Source organism: Rhinolophus sinicus, chromosome 5, assembly GCF_057876585.1.
Source record: "Rhinolophus sinicus isolate RSI-liver-muscle chromosome 5, RSI-T2T, whole genome shotgun sequence".
In the NCBI taxonomy this organism is placed as follows: Eukaryota; Metazoa; Chordata; class Mammalia; order Chiroptera; family Rhinolophidae; genus Rhinolophus; species Rhinolophus sinicus.
In genome coordinates, this window is record NC_142505.1 from 21,809,796 (window position 1) to 21,828,521 (window position 18,726).

Consider the following 18,726-nt stretch of genomic DNA (forward strand, 5'->3'; position numbering starts at 1 on the left):
AAATCAAGTGCAGCAATGCATTAAAAAGATTATACTTCACCACCAAGTGGGGTTCATCCCAGGGGCACAAGTGTGGTTCAACATACCCAAATACATCAATGCGATATACTACATAAACAAAATAAAGGACAAAAATAATATGATTATATCAATAGATGCAGAAAAAGTGTTTGACAAGATACAACATCCATTTATGACTAAAACACTTAATGAAATATCACTCCAAAACAAAACAGGCTGTAGTGTTTTCAGAATTTGGTGTCAGATCATCTGTGTTTGCTGGCTCGGTAAGGGAAAGTTTCACCCAATAGGTAGAATGTGATGCAGACGTTAAAGGATGGTATTGCTCGGGGATGAAGGGAGTGAACATGCTAGATAAGGGTTGCCATGATCTAGGGGCAAAAATCAGCAGGGAGGTTGACATGGGTGGGACAGGATGAGAGTAGGCTGCCACTAGTGTTTTGAGATCACACATTTTTTTTTAATTAAAATTTATTGGGTGACAATGGTTAGTAAAATTACATAGGTTCCAAGTGTACACTTCTGTAATATATCATCTATATATCACATTGGAGAGCACACATATTTATCTCCAACTGGATCTGCTGGAAAAGATGGCCCCACACCTCTGTTACCACTACCAACTTTTTTCACTGAGGGTGGTAAAGACTTTGACTTGAATAGACTAAAGATCAAATATTTAGGAATTCAGGAATTCTCATTCAGGAATATGACAGTCCCATCTTCACTACTATGTCTATCGTGCTGCCAGTTTTTTATCTAACCCACTTACTGTCACAATCCCCATGAAAGGTGACGGATCTCTCTCTATAATAATAATGCCACTTTGTATTTGTATAGCACTTAGTATTTCTCATGGCACTTGCACATATATGATCTCATGAACAGATTTTTTAAATAAATTGCACTGTCATATAAAATGATCTGAAATCAATTGTGCCATCTGGGCAACGTTCACTGGTCCTAGTGGGGAGATGAAAATTGAGTCTAACTTGACTTTTCATTTTCCAGTTAAAACAACACATCCTTAAAAAGTCGATTAGTAGTCACACTGATAATCACAGATACTGGTTTGCATAAGACAGTGTCAATCTATTCTTTTTACTATCATGAGGTTTTACATACATATATGTATGTATATATATATATATATATATATATATATATATATATATATATATATATATATATATATAGATATATATATATAAAATGCTTCCGTAGCTTAAAGAAGTTTTATATTGAAGAAATAATGGGCAGTTTTAGTTTTAGGAGTCATCTACCACTTTTTCATGGAAAATATGTTGATAATTCTTCCAGCAGAGTATCTTGCCACTCTAGTTCATAAAATGTTACTTAGGGGACTGAATCATAACATCTTCCAAAACCCAATCCACTTGAGGCAGGTGATCCAATGGCAAGGTTTGGCGTTTAGAAATCAGTCATGGCCCACCTCGACCTATGGAACTAAATGAGGCTATTCTAATGGATCATAGTTTGTTTATTTAGCTAAAATGTTGACAGATAATATATGCTAATTGCTGAAAAAAATAGAGCCTGGACTTAATATTTTATATATTCATATGTGTTTTGTACTTTAAGATACTTTTTATACTTAAAAGAACTTTCTAATCATTGATTTCATTGGTGTTAAGACATGTGAATACATGCCTTCCTATAAATGAGAGAAATGTGATGCTTTTAGAGAAATGTGATGCTTTTAGAGAAATGTCCCAAATGCCCCATATAAATACACTGCTATTGTTCCTTTTTTCTAAAGAGAGTACAGAAAACCATATTTAATGCCTAAGTAGCTTTCTGTGTGCCTTTCTACAAGAAGGATGACTTGAGCACTAATAAAGCAGAGTAAGCAAATAACATTGCAACTCGGATAAAACATAGGACGTCCAAGGAAATTTGAATTGCAGAAAAATAATAGTTTTTCAGTGTGTGTCCCAAATATTGTTTTTTTTTTTTTAAGTATAAATATGTCTCACATGTTAGTTTTTTAGTAGTTGAAATTTAACTGGATGTCCTGGATTTTTATTGGCCAAAGCTGCCAACCATAGATGCAACCTAGGTCCAGGCAGGCGCTAAGATTTGTGATAAAGGTGTGACCAGTTTCCTTCAGCAGAATAGTATATTATCCCATGGCTCTTCAGTATGTCATCTAATTCTCTTTTCTCTCTGTAAGAACTTCATGTTGAGAGCAAACTTAGAGCTGCTTAGATATAAAATCTTTTGAATTATTTGCTTAATGGCAGCTGGCATCTGTGAGCTGAGAATATTTCTTTGCTGCCAGGTTACAGAACCTTTGAGGATAAGCCTTCAAGAGAATGGTGTTACCCTCTGGATATCCCTAATTGTGGATCTCACAGGCTTGAATTAATGTCTTCCAAATTGATCTAGTTTCTTCCCTTCTACCTGCTCCCCCTGTATGTATGTAAAAGAGACTGATATCCATCCTGCCACCCAAGCCAGAAGCTTGGGAGCCTGGAAGGTAAGGGGGTCTTCCCTTCCTCATCCTCCTTCCCATGTGCAGTCAGTCCTGTGGATTTCCTCTTTCCCTCATTTCCTTGACCATGTCATTAGTGAAGACTCGCCCTGCCTTTCTGTTTCTCCTCCAGCTCAATCCCCTCACCCATCCATAATGGAGCACACCACTGAGCTGATCACAATACAGTACCTTTTAACTTCTGTCGCTGTAGTGGGACTAGACCATATTCTACCAGTGCCTTTTGGTACTTACAATAAGTAGGGGCTCATTGAAAAAGATCAGAACATGGATGGATCTTGCAACCACATTCGTCATTCTGCCCAGAGTCCTTTCTGCTAAATTCTGCTCATCTCATTGAGTATCTGGGTATCATATGGCTCACTCTCCTTCAGAAAATGCACCGAGCCACTTATTTCCCTGGAGTTCTCCCAATTTACCTCATCCCCTTTAATTCTTAGTAACTCCCATCCCACCATAATGACTGTTTTCTGAGCCATTTCTTGGAAAAATTTACCCACCTCTAGCAACCACAAACATGTACTGACAGGCGTGTGCATGCACACACACACACACACACATATGCACATGCGCTGTATGTATGTGTGTGTTTTAGCAATCCTATACTGCTAAGTGTCCTACATTTTGAATCATTCCAAGATACGACATAATTTGCCTTTCAGTCCACATAAACTATAGTTATTGGCTTATAGACTTAATTATGTCACATCAGGTCAGATTTTCATCCTCGGGAGTTCCTATGGATGTTTGCCTCCTTGATTGAGAAAATTGTAGATCTTGTGTCCTCAGACAGATGGTTTATATTCTTTAAAAGTTTACATTTTTGTTTCTTTTTTATTCAACAATGATAAGTTAGTTTTCTTTTTCCTTTTTTTTTTTTTTTTTTTTTTTTTGTAAAAAAGGCAGTCTAGGGAGATAGAAGTTTGATAGCCAGAACCTAAGAACTAAATGTACTTTTTAATAGACTCAGAATTAATACATTGCAGTGGGATGCAAAAATCCCTTTTCTATCTTTACGCAGTGAAGCGAATATTACTGAGTGAATTATTTCAATAAGAGAAATATGTCTCCAAACATTTAGCCTTCACTATATCCCAAACTTCTGAAGATCCTTTTATTAGTATTGTCTAAGATATGCTAAGGAAAAATTTTCTTTTATGATATCTCCAAATGCCACTTTCAAGATACTATATCGTTATATTGCCAATGAGACACTTTTTCTGTGATAATTTTTCAATTTCTTTCAAAGTTTTAATTTCTTCAATTTCACAAACCATTCAACAAATAAATATGCCTCAGCCCTAGTATTTCTTTCTGCTCATTAGTGGTATATGTAAACAAATAAATTAATTTTATCTTCTCTGTAAAGTACTAGCATTTGCAAGGTTAAATTTAACTCTGGTTCCCTAGGATGATATCGGGCACACACCAGGAATTACTCAAGTGGCAGATGCCTTGGGAACGCTGGATCTTACATCAGAAAGGGGCAATAGGATGCAGAGTAGCCAGCCCCAGATTCAGATTAAGAAAAAGCTTACCTGTGAGCCCACGAACACACCCATGCACAACTACACACATGTTTAAAAGCTGAAGGAATGCTTGAAGTGCAAGTGGCAGCAGAGATGGAACTAGAAAAATGAAGAGAAACATTTGCTTCAGGAGGTATTGTGGGGGCAAAGACAGTCACGGGTCCCACCACAAATTACGAAGAACAGAAGCTCTGGGGTTGGAGATACCACGCTGGAGCTGACTCTCTCTCGGGTGCAGCAGCTCTGGCCTTTGTCTGCAGAGATGCCCCAGCCCTCTTGTGACACCTTAAAAACAACCCAGGAAATTGAACAGAGTGTGAGAGTTGTGAACATCAGATATGGCCTCAGCTCTGATTTATAAAATAGCCAAATCATTCACAGAGTGCAGCACTGTAGCCCTAACAAAGAACCCATGGTTTGTGACAGAGCCCACCACAGGATGGGGCGTTCTGTCGGGAAAGAGGGACAAGTGGATGGAGATTGGATCTGGGAATTGTTTGCATATGGTATTAATGGACTCCTTGGTGTGAATGAAATTATCGAAGGAGAACATGAAGACTGAGAAGAAAAGCATCATTTAACATGTGGATTAAGGAAAGAAGTATCATCATATGGGATTTGAGAGGGAGGAAGGGACCATCCTTTCTAATATTGCAACCTGCCTCCCCACATTCACTCCCAGCATCCTTTACTCTAATTCAAGTTTTCTACTTCCTGTAGCATTTATCACCTACTAAAATACTGTATAATTTACTTTTAAATTGTTTTATTGTATTTTATATCTTCTCTGCCCCTGCCCCCCCCCATCCTTTACTGGAAGGTAGGCTCCATGAGGGCAGGTGTCTTTGTCTGTTGATGTATTCCAAGTAGGTAGAACAGTGCTTCTCTTCTTCTCCTCGAAGTCCCTTTAACATTCCTTGTAATACTGATTTGGTGGTGATGAACTCTTTTAACTTTTTCTTGTCTGGGAAGCTCTCTCTCTGTCCTCCGATTCTAAATAATAACTTTGCTCGGGAGAGTAATCTTGGTTGTAGGTCCTTGCTTTTCATCACTTTGAACATTTCCTGCCAATCCCTTCTGGCCTGCAAAGTTTCTGTAGAGAAATCAGCTGACAGCCTTATGGGTGTTCCCTTGAATGTAACTAACTGCTTTTCTCTTGCTGCTTCTCTGTCTTTAACCTTTGGCATTTTAAATATGATGTGTCTTGTGTGGGCTTCTTTGAGTTCATCTTGTTTGGGACTCTGTGCTTCCTGGGCTTGGATATCTATTTTCTTCGCCAGGTTAGGGAAGTTTTCTGTCATTATTTCTTCAAATAGGTTTTCGATTCCTTGCTTTCTTTCTTCTCCTTCTGGTACTTCCATGATGCAAATGTTGGTATGCTTGTTGTCTCAAAGGCCCCTTAAACTTCCTCATTTTTCTGGATTCTTTTTTCTTTTAGCTGTTCTGACTGTGTGTTTTCTGCTACCTTATGTTCTAAGTCAATGATTCGATCCTCTGCTTCATCTAATCTACTATTGATTCTCTCTAATACATTCTTTATTTCAGTCATTGTATTCTTCATTACTGACTGGATCTTTATGTTTTCTGTCTCCATTTTAATGTTTTCTATCTCTTTGTTGAATTTCTCCCTGAGATCATTGAGCATCCTTATAACCAGTGTTCTCAACTCTGCATCTGATAGATTGCTTGTCTCCATTTTGTTGAGTTCAGGTTTTGGAACTTTGTTCTGTTTTTTCCTTTAGGACATGATTCTTTTTCTCCCCATTTTGGCTGCCTTTCTGTGTTAGGTAGGGCTTCTACGTCTCCTGGTCTTAGAGTCACTTTGTAGTAGGTGTCCTATGGGACCCAGTGGCACAATCTCCCTGGTCATCTGAGCCTGGTACTCCAGGTGTGTCCCTTGTGTGGTTTGTGTGTGCCCTTCTGTTATAGTTGAGTCTTGGTTGCTGTTTGCACATCAGTGGGAGGGATTGACCCTCAGGCTGATTGGTTGTAAGGACTGTCCGTGACTACAGTGGAGGACCTGTTATGCAGAGGCTGACCTTATGGAGCAGCATTCACTTTAGCAGGGCTCTGATGCCTGTCCAGTGTGCCCTTTGGGTATGCCATCTGAGGAAGCAGCCTGGTGGTGTTCCAGCTTGTTTGAAGCCACCCATCAGACATACCAACCTTGGAGCCTCCTCGGAGGGGTGCCACCATAGGCCAAATTCAGCTGCAGGCTGTGCCCTGCCCCAGATCACCTAGAATGATCCACAAAGCAGTTTGCCGATGGCAGCCACCTGAGCTGGACTTGGAGGTGCTTGGGAGAGGCCAAGCCACAAACCAAGTCTGGCTACCACTAGTGCCAGGCTTGGTGCAGCTCAGCATGAAATATGGGGCATGCTGAGGCCAGATACTGCTTGTTTGGGTTTTGTGAACTTTTGGGAGATTATAGGAAAGTCCATAGCATGAACCAAGATAGGCCATTTGTATGGAAAAGCCACTGGAAGCGGCTTGGGTGGGCCCACAAGTTGAGTAGGGTGGGGTCTCAGGGAATCACCAGAGTGGGATGAAGAGTGTTAGCCAGGTTGATGGAGACTAAGCTACAGTGGCTGCCTATGTGTGCATTCTGGGAGTGGGGAGGGCTCAACAAAGAAACAATGGATTCTGCCAGCATATATGTCTGGGAGAAAACTGCCCCTCCAGCTCTTGCCAGACAACTCAATTCCTCCCTGTATGTCCCTGGCACCCCTTGAGCCACTGTCCCAGCACTGGCGCTCAGAGTGAGTGAGACCATCAGCAAGTAAGTCCATGCACAGGCCCTTTAAGAGGAATACTTGGGACTCTAGCCACCCTCCATCTCACCCAGCCACAATCTCCACTGATTTTCACAGCCAGAAGCTATGGGGACTTGTCTCCCCTGCACTAGAACCCCAGGGAGTTCTAGTGTGGGGCTGGGACCCTTTGCTCTTCAGGGGGACCTCCACACCTGAGCTATCCCTCCTGATCCCTCACATGTGGGTGTGGGACCAGTCCACTCCATGTCTCTGCCCCTTCTACCAGTCTCTAGGTGGCTTCTTCTGTGTATCCTTAGTTGTAGGACTTCTGTTCAGCTAGACATCAGGCGATTCTCAATGATGACTGTTCTGTAGTTTAGTTGCAGTTTAGATGTGGTCACGAGAAGAGTCAAGTACAGTGTTTACCTACTCTGCCATCTTGACCAGTGTAGTCACCTGGTTTTCAATGGCTTCAGTCACAGGTCTGGTGGTTGATTGGCTGTGGTTAGAAATGACAGGGGTAATTGAACCATATGTTGCTCGTCATCCAGCAGGCAAGCCTGAACTCAATCATTTGGTTGTGTTCATAACGTTTTAAATAGCAGAAAGAGAGAGTGAGCCCCAAAGTGTAAGTGCTTCTCAAGTTTCTCCTTTCTTCAGTTCTGCTGATGTCTCCTTGGCCAAAGCAAGTCATATGGTCAAGCCCAGATTCAAAGGGTAGAAAAGTAAATTCCATATCTTGATGGGAGAACTGCAAAGCCACATTGCAAAGGGGCATGCCTGTGGAAAGGAAAGGGGTTTGTGTTCTCTGTTGAGAAGGAAGAGGAGACATAATGATGAGAAAAATAAGTTGAGTAAACTTATAAGTGTTTTCCCCCACATTGAGTAATTATATGTTTATGTTGAGAAAAAATGAAGGTTATTCTCCAAAGAAATACAGATGCTGGCTGGTAAGAGTGAAAATACACTGGGAAGAGGAAATAGAAAAAGGATCTGTAGGGCTATGGGTGGAGTACTCAGAGCATCTGCTGCATGAGCTTTTGGAAATATGAAACAAATCTTCTGAGTTCTCAGTAGGTTAAAGCATGAGAAATTTGTCTGTTGGGAGCCAAGGACATTTTTTCTCTCTCAAGGACATTATTTCTTTAGGCATTTATTAAATGTGAGCAGCTGATCAGGTTTTGAGAGGAGACATGTTTTGTATACTTAGGACCAGCAGAACCCTGGGACGTTTACCCCAAACTCCCCCATTGCCATGTCACTGAACTCAGAAACACCAAATATGAAAATGCTTAACTGAGAGACCTAGAAATCATATTTTCCTCTACAAATACATAAGGTAAATCTTAAACCAGGAATTCTCCATAATCTCACAGTAATAGCAACTCCTTGTTTATTTTTAACAGTCAATACTGAATTATACCTTCTCTGTTCTGACATTGATTTATCAGTTTCTTTATATTTTAGTCCACTGTCCAAGTTAACCATTAATTCCCACTCCATTTATTGAGAGGGCTATGCAGTCTTAAGTACATACTATAGAACTGAATTATTGAATTACTTAATTTGGAGTGTGTGGGTATTGAGTGCTTTTAACACTTTGATGAGTTTCATTCTACAAACGTGATAGAGGAAACTTCTATTAGTCCAAAATATCCAAGGGGATGACAAACTCTCCTCCGCATTAAAAAAAAAAAAAAAAAAAAAAAAGTCAAATTCTTCCCTCACAGCTTAACTTCATTTAAAGGCTGATAGCATCCTTGTTCAGACTGGACATGATGGATATTGTCATTTCCTACAACATATTTAAATATGGGCTTTCCCCTACTTTATACATTAGAGTTGAATACCAAAGGAAATTGCTGTATCATATCACTCAGTCTTTCCCATAATAATGCTGCATAGGAACCACCACAAAATCTCAATGGCATTCAACCATAAGCATTTATTTTCACTCTCAGGTCAGTGGATCTTCTGGGCTGGTTCTCCTTTAAGCTGCAGGTTTATGGGTTATCTGGGGGCAGATCTTCTCCAGGTATCTTACTATGGACCCAGGCAGGAGGGGGGCAGCATCTACTTGGGATTATGTTCTCCTGTTGGTAATGGACAGAAGCTCCTAGAGGGACAAATGGAAGCATTCAATACTTGTTATGATCTAGTGCACTGTCCCTTCCACATTCCATTGGCCAAAGCAAGACAACTCAATTACAACCAAAGGCAAGAGTGGGTAATAACTAACTGTCCACTAAGAGGCAAGGGTGAGATGTACAAAATCACCAGAATAGTAAAGAATTCAGGCCAACAATTCCATCCACCACAGAGAGGTGGTTATTTATGGAAACAAAGATTTCCTTGGACATTTAATAGGCCATGCTTATATGGTTCATTGATACTTAGTGCCTAACCTGGAATTGCTTAATTGTGCTTCTTGATTCATCTGACTCTGGGAGAATTAAAAGATACTTTTTTGTTTTAATTAACGTTTATTGGGGTGACAATTGTTAGCAAAGTTACATAGATTTCAGGTGTACAATTCTGTATTACATCATCTATAAATCCTCTTGTGTGTTCACCACCCAGAGTCAGTTCTCCTTCCATCACCATATATTTGATCAAAGATACTTTTCAATATGTTTACTTGAAATAGTGATACAGAGTTTCAATTTTTTTCTTGTATCTCCAACTATAGCTTGCAAATTGGATTTCTTTCTGTGCTGACTCTTCTCCCTTTTCAGTGTCTATTAACATTTTTATTTTCATTCAGCCCTGAGGTACTGAAGAGTGAGCCATATGGGGAGAAGGCTGACGTCTGGGCAGCAGGCTGCATCCTTTATCAGATGGCCACTCTGAATCCTCCCTTCTGCAGCACCAACATGCTTTCCCTGGCTACAAAAGTAAGAAGCTTTGAGAGAGGTCAAAAGGGTCTCATGCTGCTAAAAACACCATCCCTCTTTTCCTTGAATAAAACCTTAGTGATTTTTTTAAAAAGTTATCAATTAAAATGAGGCATTGTTTTATTAACTGCATGATCCAGTTTATTTTCTCCCTTTTCTAAATGTGTTATGGCACATTTTTTTCTATAATGGTCTTCATTTATTATCATAGAAAATTATGAAATAAATATAACAAATTAATTTTGGTCTGTTATTCTTGATTGTAGTTTGGATTACTCACAATCCAGCGTATTTTATTATCCTTCACGTCATTAATATGAATCCGAGGTTAACTTTAGCTCATCTTGACGAATACAACACCAAGTCCAAGAACTGTTTAATTGATGTTAGTTTTTCATTTGTTGGACATTTTTGTTTATGATTAAAATTTGTGCACAAAGTTATAATGCTTATTGAGTAACTCTCATGTTGTGGCCAAGTGTTACTGCTCAAAAATATCAATGGCCCCTTTATTTCCGTCATTCCACTCTGTTTGTTTTGCAGATAGTGGAGGCGGTATACGAACCAGTGCCAGAAGGCATCTACTCTGAAAAAGTGACAGATACCATCAGAAGGTAATTAGTCTCACAGCGTTGACCATGCAGAAATTATCAAGCAATACCTCATGTGTATAAACATTCACTATGCAAATATTCATTGAGAGGAAGGGCTTCAAAATAATTCAAACCTAGAAAAATGTTGGTGCACCATCAGTAATAATGACCATTGGAAGCCATGAAGTGTCCAAGAGGAAGCGGTACATTTACTTGAAATATTATACAACCACTAGAATGCTGGATGTAAAAGGCTCTGTATCAACCTATAAAACAGGTACAATATGACGCTAAGTGCAAACAGGATGTGAAGCTATTTATAACGATGACCAAAAACGTGAAAATATGCATGAATGTGGGAAAAAGCTGGACAAGAACATAAGAAACTGCAAAAGGCTGTGTTAGGTGATACACCTGTAAGCATTTTTCATTGCTGTTTTTAAATCAGTAATGTTATATTGTGTAATAAATTTTCAAAGAAAGTCAGAAAAGTTTTCCAGCTATCACTGTAGTAGGAGTAATGAAAGTCATTATCCCCTCCCTAAGTTCTGACCTCGCAGGGCTTGTCCCAGCTGACCTCGCACCCCATCCCTTCCCACCTTCCCTCTTTTCCCTGCCTCCAGGGAAGGAAAGTTGCCTGATCGTCCTGGCCTGCACCTTCCCTCTGGACCTTTGTCCTTGCTCTTCCTGGAACTCTCTTTTCTCTGATACACTCCTGGCACAGGCCATCACTTCCCAAAGTTTTCTACTGAAATGTCTCCACGTCAGAAAGCACCCTGATGCCCCCACAGCCTCTCACTCTTGCCCCCTTGCCTGCTTTATAAAGCTCACAGCACCCATCACCCTGACATGTTATGCTTGCGTATGCAGACTTGTTTTTTTATTCCCTCTCTTCCCACCAGAATGAAAACTCCACAAGAGTGGGACTTCTTCAGTTTAGCTCATAGCGGTTCAGTGCCCGGAGCAATGCCTGGCATGAAGTAGACCCTTAACAAATACTGATTGTATGAATAAATGAGTCATTTATCTGGTTGATTGCTATTTCTGGATCATTTTATACACTTAAATTGGCCCGAGATTACTTCTCTGCCCCACTGGAAACCCTAGAGTCAGTCCAGATAGAATCTTTCTCCATTCCCCTGCCCAATTTCCTTAAACTTGATTCTGTATCTATTTTAGCACTTTGCACTATCTCTGATGGGATATCATAGACATATTACCATGGCATGCCCCTTTCTCGTTGGTTTCCCCTCCCAGCCCATTGTTTTGCACTAATTGGTCCTCCTCACGTGTTTATAGGATTATATCTTTCCTCCTTCAGCACAATGCTGCCCTCAGGCCAGCTGGGGCTAAGTTTCACTAACAGTGGACTCTAAACAAACAATTGGACCACTCTTTTCTGCATCTGTTTCCTCATTCAGTAAAATGGGGATCCTAATAGTACCAAACTCATCAGGCTGGTGTGATTTTTATACAAAGTACCTACCTATGCAAATCATTTAGCATGGGCTTGGCACATGGTCAATCTTGAGCAACGCTGGCCGTTGTCATTGTTAATATTACGGGAAATGAGCTGAAAACGCCTTCCAAATCATCTGAATTCTGCGTATGCTGGATCATGCCCTATTGCTAATGAATCCAGACAGATGTATTTAAACTGCTCATCTCCATGATTTGTTCCTGTTCTCTATTTGTTTTCTGTGAAGTGCCTTAAAAATTCAAGAAGTCTCCAGAGATGTCAAGGCAAGAGTACCAGATTTACTCATTTCATTTCTCCGTTTCATAGGTATTTGATTGCCACAAAGAACAGGGGAGGCATAGTGCAGAGAAGAAGAACGGAGATGTTATTCTGATTTTGTGTCACTGGGCAAACAGGACCATAATTTGCTTCTGACAGGCTCCCTGCCTATTGGTATCCATGCCTCTTGGGGCTAAGAGGCTTGTGGCAGAGTCAGATATAAGTTGTCGTGTAAAGGTTAAGAACATCAGTAGGTTCTAGAATCAACTGGATTCTAATTCTTCTACTCACTTTAACATCCCCAGGCCCCATTTGCCTCATCTGTGATGTATGGTAACAACAGTAATTACTCATGAGCTTGTGTCAAAGCCTAAATCCGATGCTCTTAGCACAGTGCCCAGCATGTAGTGAGTCCTCAATAAAACTAAGTATTGTTACTAATAATATTATCACTTATGGAATTAAGTATATAAAGGAAATTATGATAAATTCAGTGAAAGAGAGGAAAGGGAGCAAGAAGAAATTACAGAAGGACTTGGCATACTCTGGGAATTTGGGAAGTTTCTATGAAGAATGGACATGTAATCTGAGGCCTGAACAATCACTAATTCTCAAATAGTAAACAGAGCGTAGTAAGAATTCATAGACCAACATCTGTGAAGGCTTTCCTGAGGGAAAGAGCTTGTTAGTTTGAGGAACTGAAAGAAATTGGTGCTGTAGTATGTTAAGTAAGGGAGAGAGTAGCCAGCGAATCATTAGGGCCTGGGGAGGCCGACAGGGGCCGGATTGGCCATGTCCTATAGGCCACAGAGTGTTTTGAATTTTTATCTCGAGTATGAGGAGTAAAGGGCTATTCACAAGCTGGGACGTGGTGAAAATTTCCTCTTTAGCAAAGATCATGCTGGCTATTCTATGGGGGATGGACTAGAGGGAATGAGAGTGGGAGGGAGAGGGAGGTCCAGCTGTCCACTGAGAGATGATGGCGGCTTTGACTGCATTGGTGTTGGTGTTGATGGAGAGAAGTAGGGTTTTTTCACTGTGGGGTGGAAATTGAGTCAACAAATTTTGGGGCACGATCATAAGAGGATTAAAAACTGCTTTCGTTCACTGGGACAATGGAATGGCACTGAAAATATGAAAAAAATTGGATTTATTCTGTGGCACTTTTGAAAATGGAGCCCAGATCATGGAGTGCAAGTTCCAAGGAGGCCAAGGTCAGCTCACCGTTAGGAAGTGTGTGTCAGAATTGGAGCTACACAGTGGAGCAGGCTGCTAGAGGGGTAGTGAGTTCCCTGTCACCAGAATGTTTAAGAGGATGAATGATCACTATTAAGGGACTCTAGATGAAATATTTTTGAGAATACTTTTTATTTGAAATAATAAGATGCCATAATAAGTAAGAACTGACCATTAATTTTATAACTGACTATAAATTAAGATTGCAGTGTGCATTCTGTAACAGATGTTGTTTTGATTTAAAGTTATTCGAGACTCATTGTCTGGGTTCACATCGCACATAAAGTTTTATCTTTAGAAAATTTGACATAAAAAAACAAAATCAGTCATGAGTTGCATGCAATTGCATATTTAATTTGCTTTGGATTTGTAGTCTTTAAAAATTAAGTTCCAAAAGAATTAGGGAACAAATCCAATTTCCTATTTTCTTCAGGAAATGGATACAAGGGACACATGAAGGCAAAAGTGTCCTTAATCATTTGTGACTCAGCAAACCAGGCTCAGAGCCAGTCAGTAGTAATGTTGTAGAGCTTTTGAAATATAAGCGAACCCTTGATGGAAACGTTCACCAGACTCATTCTTAATTTTAGACCAGGCGTTGTTTCCAATCACGTGTGTCTTCTTCCTTCATCTGTACCGTCTCCTCACGTTTACTTTCTACATTTTGTCAGGTAGAGCTCATACACTTTGTGTTTCTAATGCACGGCATCTTTCCTTTTTCCTATTTGTTCATGGGGGGCATAAGCACATTTTGTCACTGGGAGCTTTCTTTCCTAACAGGCTTTTAGATTGGGAGACTGTCTTAGGAAGCCTGAGCAGTTTGGGGCAGAAAAGAAATACATTTCGTTGCTCTGCCCAGTACCAGCATTACTATTTTTTTCCCTTCCAGTACACTATTAAGAGATTATTGTCTGTTTACTTTCTAAAAAGGCAGAATGCTGCCTCCTGTGCACAAAATATTCCAGTTGCCTTATTTTTCTCTCTCTGTGCCTGGTTGCGTAAGCTGGTTGGCGCTTTTTGTTTCAGAGTCAATCATGAGACTAACAAAGTTAGTACTTTCAGCTAGTACTAAGGACAAGTGGGTCATTACATTTTCCACCCTACCTTCAACTCTTTGTTTCTTAAAACATGAAATGAACACAATTGAACATTGTGTCCTATAATTCTTTTCATCTGGTCTCTCAGAGAAGAGTAGGGACAAAGTAGGTGGGGTGAGTGGAGCATCCCAGATTTATTTCTAGAACATGATTTTATGGTTATCTGATTAGAGCATTATTTGATTAAAGATTATTGGAACATTCAGTTGCTCTTAATAGTCATGGGGATGTAAAATACAGCATAGGGAATACAGTCAATAATATTGTAATAACTTTGTATGGTACCAAATGGGTACTAGACTTAGTGGGGGTATTACTTTGTAAGTTATTTAAATACCTAACCACTATGCTATGCACCTGAAGCTAATATAAAATAATATTGAATGTCAACTGTAATTGAAAAAAATAAAAATAAAATAAAATCCATGTGTTCAAAAAGTAAAAAAAATAACACAAATTAAAGCTGTGAAAAAATGATTTCTCTGAAATATCTAAGCAAGGAGGTATTTCAGAGCAATGAGGCTAAACTGGAGCTTTTAGTAGATGTTCCTGGGAATCCAAAACTCTGTAGCCAAATATTTTGGGTTATGAACAGATAAATTCTTAGATGTTAGGCTAAGTTTGTTTCTTTGTTCATTCGTTTGTTCATTTGCTGAGTACCTGTTAGGACCCAGATTCCATTTTATTTGGTGGGGAGATCATGGTAAAGGGGACACATGTCCCTCCTCTCGAGAAGTTTCCAGGTTCTAGTGGTGAAACAGGTCATCACAATACAATAATTATGGTAGTTTTGAGTACTTAGCTATAGACAGTACAATGAGAACATATAAAAGGGGGATAGTAAGTCTATCTGAGGGTGGTCCAAGAAGTCTTCCTAATGGAGACTTGGAAAAGTGGGATTTTGGCAGGCAGTTAAGGAATATGGTTTGGGAAAGGGTCGGTATCATCAGCAAAAAAAAAAACACCCCAGATTCAAACAGAAGGGATAAAATGAGCAAAGAAATGGTGGCATAGGAGAGCCATGGGTTGTTGGGAAAGTACAGGTAGGAGCATTTGTTGCGTTGCTTGGGGAAGGGAGAGGGGGGAAGAGGAGCTGAAGCTATGGAGGGAGTTAAGGGCCAGGTCAAGAGGGGCCTTGTATGGCACGCTAGGAATTTTAATTTTGTCCCATTGGGTCAATGAGAGGCCAGGGAGGAACTCTGAGGAATTCTGAGCACAGGAGTGATGTAATCAGTTTTGGAATATTATTCTGGTAGAAGTTTACAACATGGATCAGAGGTGAACAAGTGAACAAGTGAGGAGCGTGCAACTTAGGACACCATTTCAGTAGTCTCAGCAAGTGATGATGCAATAGGCCAATGGCCATGGGATTAGAGGGGGAGGATGTGAATTCAAAACATATTTAGGAGGTGGAAGCCACAGGACTTGGTTTTGGTTGAGTGTAGGAGGGGATGGAGGAGAAATACAATGGTGGATTTTCTTTTAAATTTATTGAGCTTTCATAATGTGTCAGCACTTTGCAAACGTGGCTTTATGTAATCACCATACCAGCTTGGTGAGGTAAATACTGTGATCACCCCATTTTATAGACGGGCTGTCTGAAGCTTAGCAACTAAGTCTTGCTCAAGATCAGAGTTAACAAAGGGTGAGCCAGGATTTAAAGCCCAGCAATGTGACCTAGAGCCTGTAGGCCTAGTTATGATGCTAAACTGTATCTCCCAGGTGGTTCCTTTTCCAGAACTGGCAAATACAGGATGAGGAATAACTTTGGGAGAGGAGGAGATGACTAACTGCCAGAACAGAGGCCATTCTGGTTCTCATTTACCATAATATATAACCATAAATTTGTAAAACTAGCTTATGTTGCCTTTTTGATTAAAAAACAAAACTCAGCTGATAATTCAACTGCTAATATTACCATGAAAATCAGTTTGTGTATCTGCAGACTAAGAATTTAGAATATCTGCACTAATGAAAAGCTTAGATGCTAGAAGTTTTGTTTATTTTTTTGGCTTTTTTGCTCACATGGTAGTCATAACCAACATTAGGTCAAGCAAACATTTTTATCAGCTTTAATCCCTTTTGCTAATTAAATGAGAGTAGATGAAGAACTTGATTTAATTAGAAGGTGAAATTCAACACTTAGATTCTTTTGTGATTATGAGTAAAGGTAAGACACTTGAATACAAATATGTTATTGCCACACAGGCTGGCTTCACATGTTTATGACTATGCCTGGGGCCTCCACACTGACAGGGGTCCTGTGGTCTGGGTCTAAGACTCTGTGTTCAAGGTCTTGAACTTAATTTTATCTTTGAATTTGTGTTTGGGAAGTGAAGTCTGATGGGACAAGGAGCATGTGTGTTGGGGGCTTGGAGCCTCAGCTCATTTTTGGTCCCTCCAGCTCCCTGCTTCTCTGGCATAGATTCTCAGCCATCTACTCCCAGCCCCTTTTGCCCCCACCTGGCCTCCAGTTTTATCTACGTGTCCCTGTTCCATCATTGCTGCTGCCCTTTACCTAGTATGGTGATTGGGTGTGTCAACAGGGGAGGCCTGTTTCCACGTTTACCCTCCTCCCCCATGGGGTGTATCTGTAGGTGAGGAGAGGGTCAGGGGGCAGTATGTGCCCCACTCTGTCTTGCGGCGGGGCCAAGAAGAAGCCATCCCTGACCAGGCTGGCAGCACCATAGTGTGTTTGCTGGTCGATTCAGTGGAGGCCTCTTATATCCTGTGGGTATGGAGGGTGCAACTTTTTGGGGTCTCTCTTCTACCATCAATTAGGATGCTGGACTATGGAAAGGGGAGATTGACTTTTCCACTCTGTGGAGGCCCCACATTTTCATTTTGTACTGGGCGCCCAACAAATTATATAGCTGGCTCTATCTCCACAATCTCTTGCCTTACTTTGTATATAATAAATGCATAGGCTGAACTTTGTTATCTAAGAATTCAGAAGATGTATATATGTGTTCGTCATAATCATAGTATTAAGCCTATTGCCTTAGAACTTAAAAAGAAGTAGTGTAAAGGTAAAGCATGACATGATAAAGTAATGTCTTAAAATCTGATTAAGACGTTTGTATTTTACTCATGGCTAAAAACCTCAATAAGAAAGAATAATTAGCATCTCAACAAGTTAGAGTCTGAGTTTGACTTGTTTTGAAGAATAATTATGTGTAATAACTCTTAAATCTTGCCTGGAGACATCAGTATAGAGTTATTTTAACTGGGGGTTGCTAAATCAAATACAAGATGTGAAAATTAGACCTTTTTCTCAAAGTGCAAACAAGTTCAATTTTACTGAAAAACACACAGGACTGCAGTGAAGTTAGAGTAAAAAATAGAGAAAATGTAGTGAGTGCCAGTAGTATGTAACACATGCAAACCAATGGTCTCGAGAATTGATCCCATGGGCATCTAGAAGAGCCTTCTATGAGTGTCTGGCTGTGATATGAACAATACTCTCTGTAGCAGGCTGATTGATAATTCCTATCCCCCCAAAATCATAGAAAATATTAGCATGTAATGTGTCAAATTAGCTACTTTAAAAGAAAAAATTACTACAAATATCTTAAACCTCTAAGTAACTGGGTTGCATTTTATTTTTGTGACTTGGTGTTTTGTGAGACACTCACTGATCAGGATGCGTTTGATATTGCCGCTGTGCAGCTGGAAAAAGCCAATAAATTGTGACACTCCCGCCTCAGAAAACTTTCTTCCTTTTGGTGCATCAGGGGTGATCATCAGGGCCTATATCATTCGTGTCCCTTTTTGATTCACTGACCAGTGAGTTGGCAGTGATTTTAGAAATTAACCAATTCACACAGGAGAAGATAACACCACCCGCCTATCCTGACCCAAGGAGCAGCTTCCGCTCAGTCTGGAACCCTTGCCTGCCAGTCCAGTTGCAAAGAGAACAGTGCTGCCATTCTCTCTTTCCCAAACTTTTCAAATGCCTTTTGAGAAGTCTTGGATTTAAAACTGAGCTTGATGTCTGTCTTACCCCATGGGTGCAAACACCTTGGTGGACATACAGTGGAATTTATCTTTGACCCTCCACACCTGCGGCCTGGCCCTGACATTGAGCAGAGTGTAATTCTCTTCTCTTCTCTTAGGTGCCTCACTCCTGATGCAGAAGGCCGCCCAGATATTGTACAAGTCAGCTCCATGATCTCAGATGTCATGATGAAGTATTTAGACAGCTTATCTATATCCCAGCTGGCCTTGGAAAAGAAACTGGAACGGGAACGGAGGCGCACACAGAGATATTTTATGGAAGCCAACCGCAACGCCGTCACATGTCACCATGAGCTGGCTCTGCTGTCTCACGTAAGTGTGAACCTTTCAGTC

General features: G+C 40.3%; 1 protein-coding gene across 7 annotated transcripts in view; it reads left to right on the plus strand.

Annotated features, from left to right (window-relative positions):
• The window catches only part of NEK10 (NIMA related kinase 10), a 181,424-nt gene that overhangs the window by 98,763 nt on the left and 63,935 nt on the right, over positions 1 to 18,726 (plus strand). For all 7 annotated transcript variants that reach the window (XM_019745290.3, XM_019745292.3, XM_088798310.1 and 4 more), the window contains 3 exons: positions 9,583 to 9,712; positions 10,256 to 10,326; positions 18,492 to 18,705. In XM_019745290.3, coding sequence (XP_019600849.3) covers positions 9,583 to 9,712; positions 10,256 to 10,326; positions 18,492 to 18,705 — 415 coding nt within the window. The remainder of the gene's footprint in view (positions 1 to 9,582; positions 9,713 to 10,255; positions 10,327 to 18,491; positions 18,706 to 18,726) is intronic.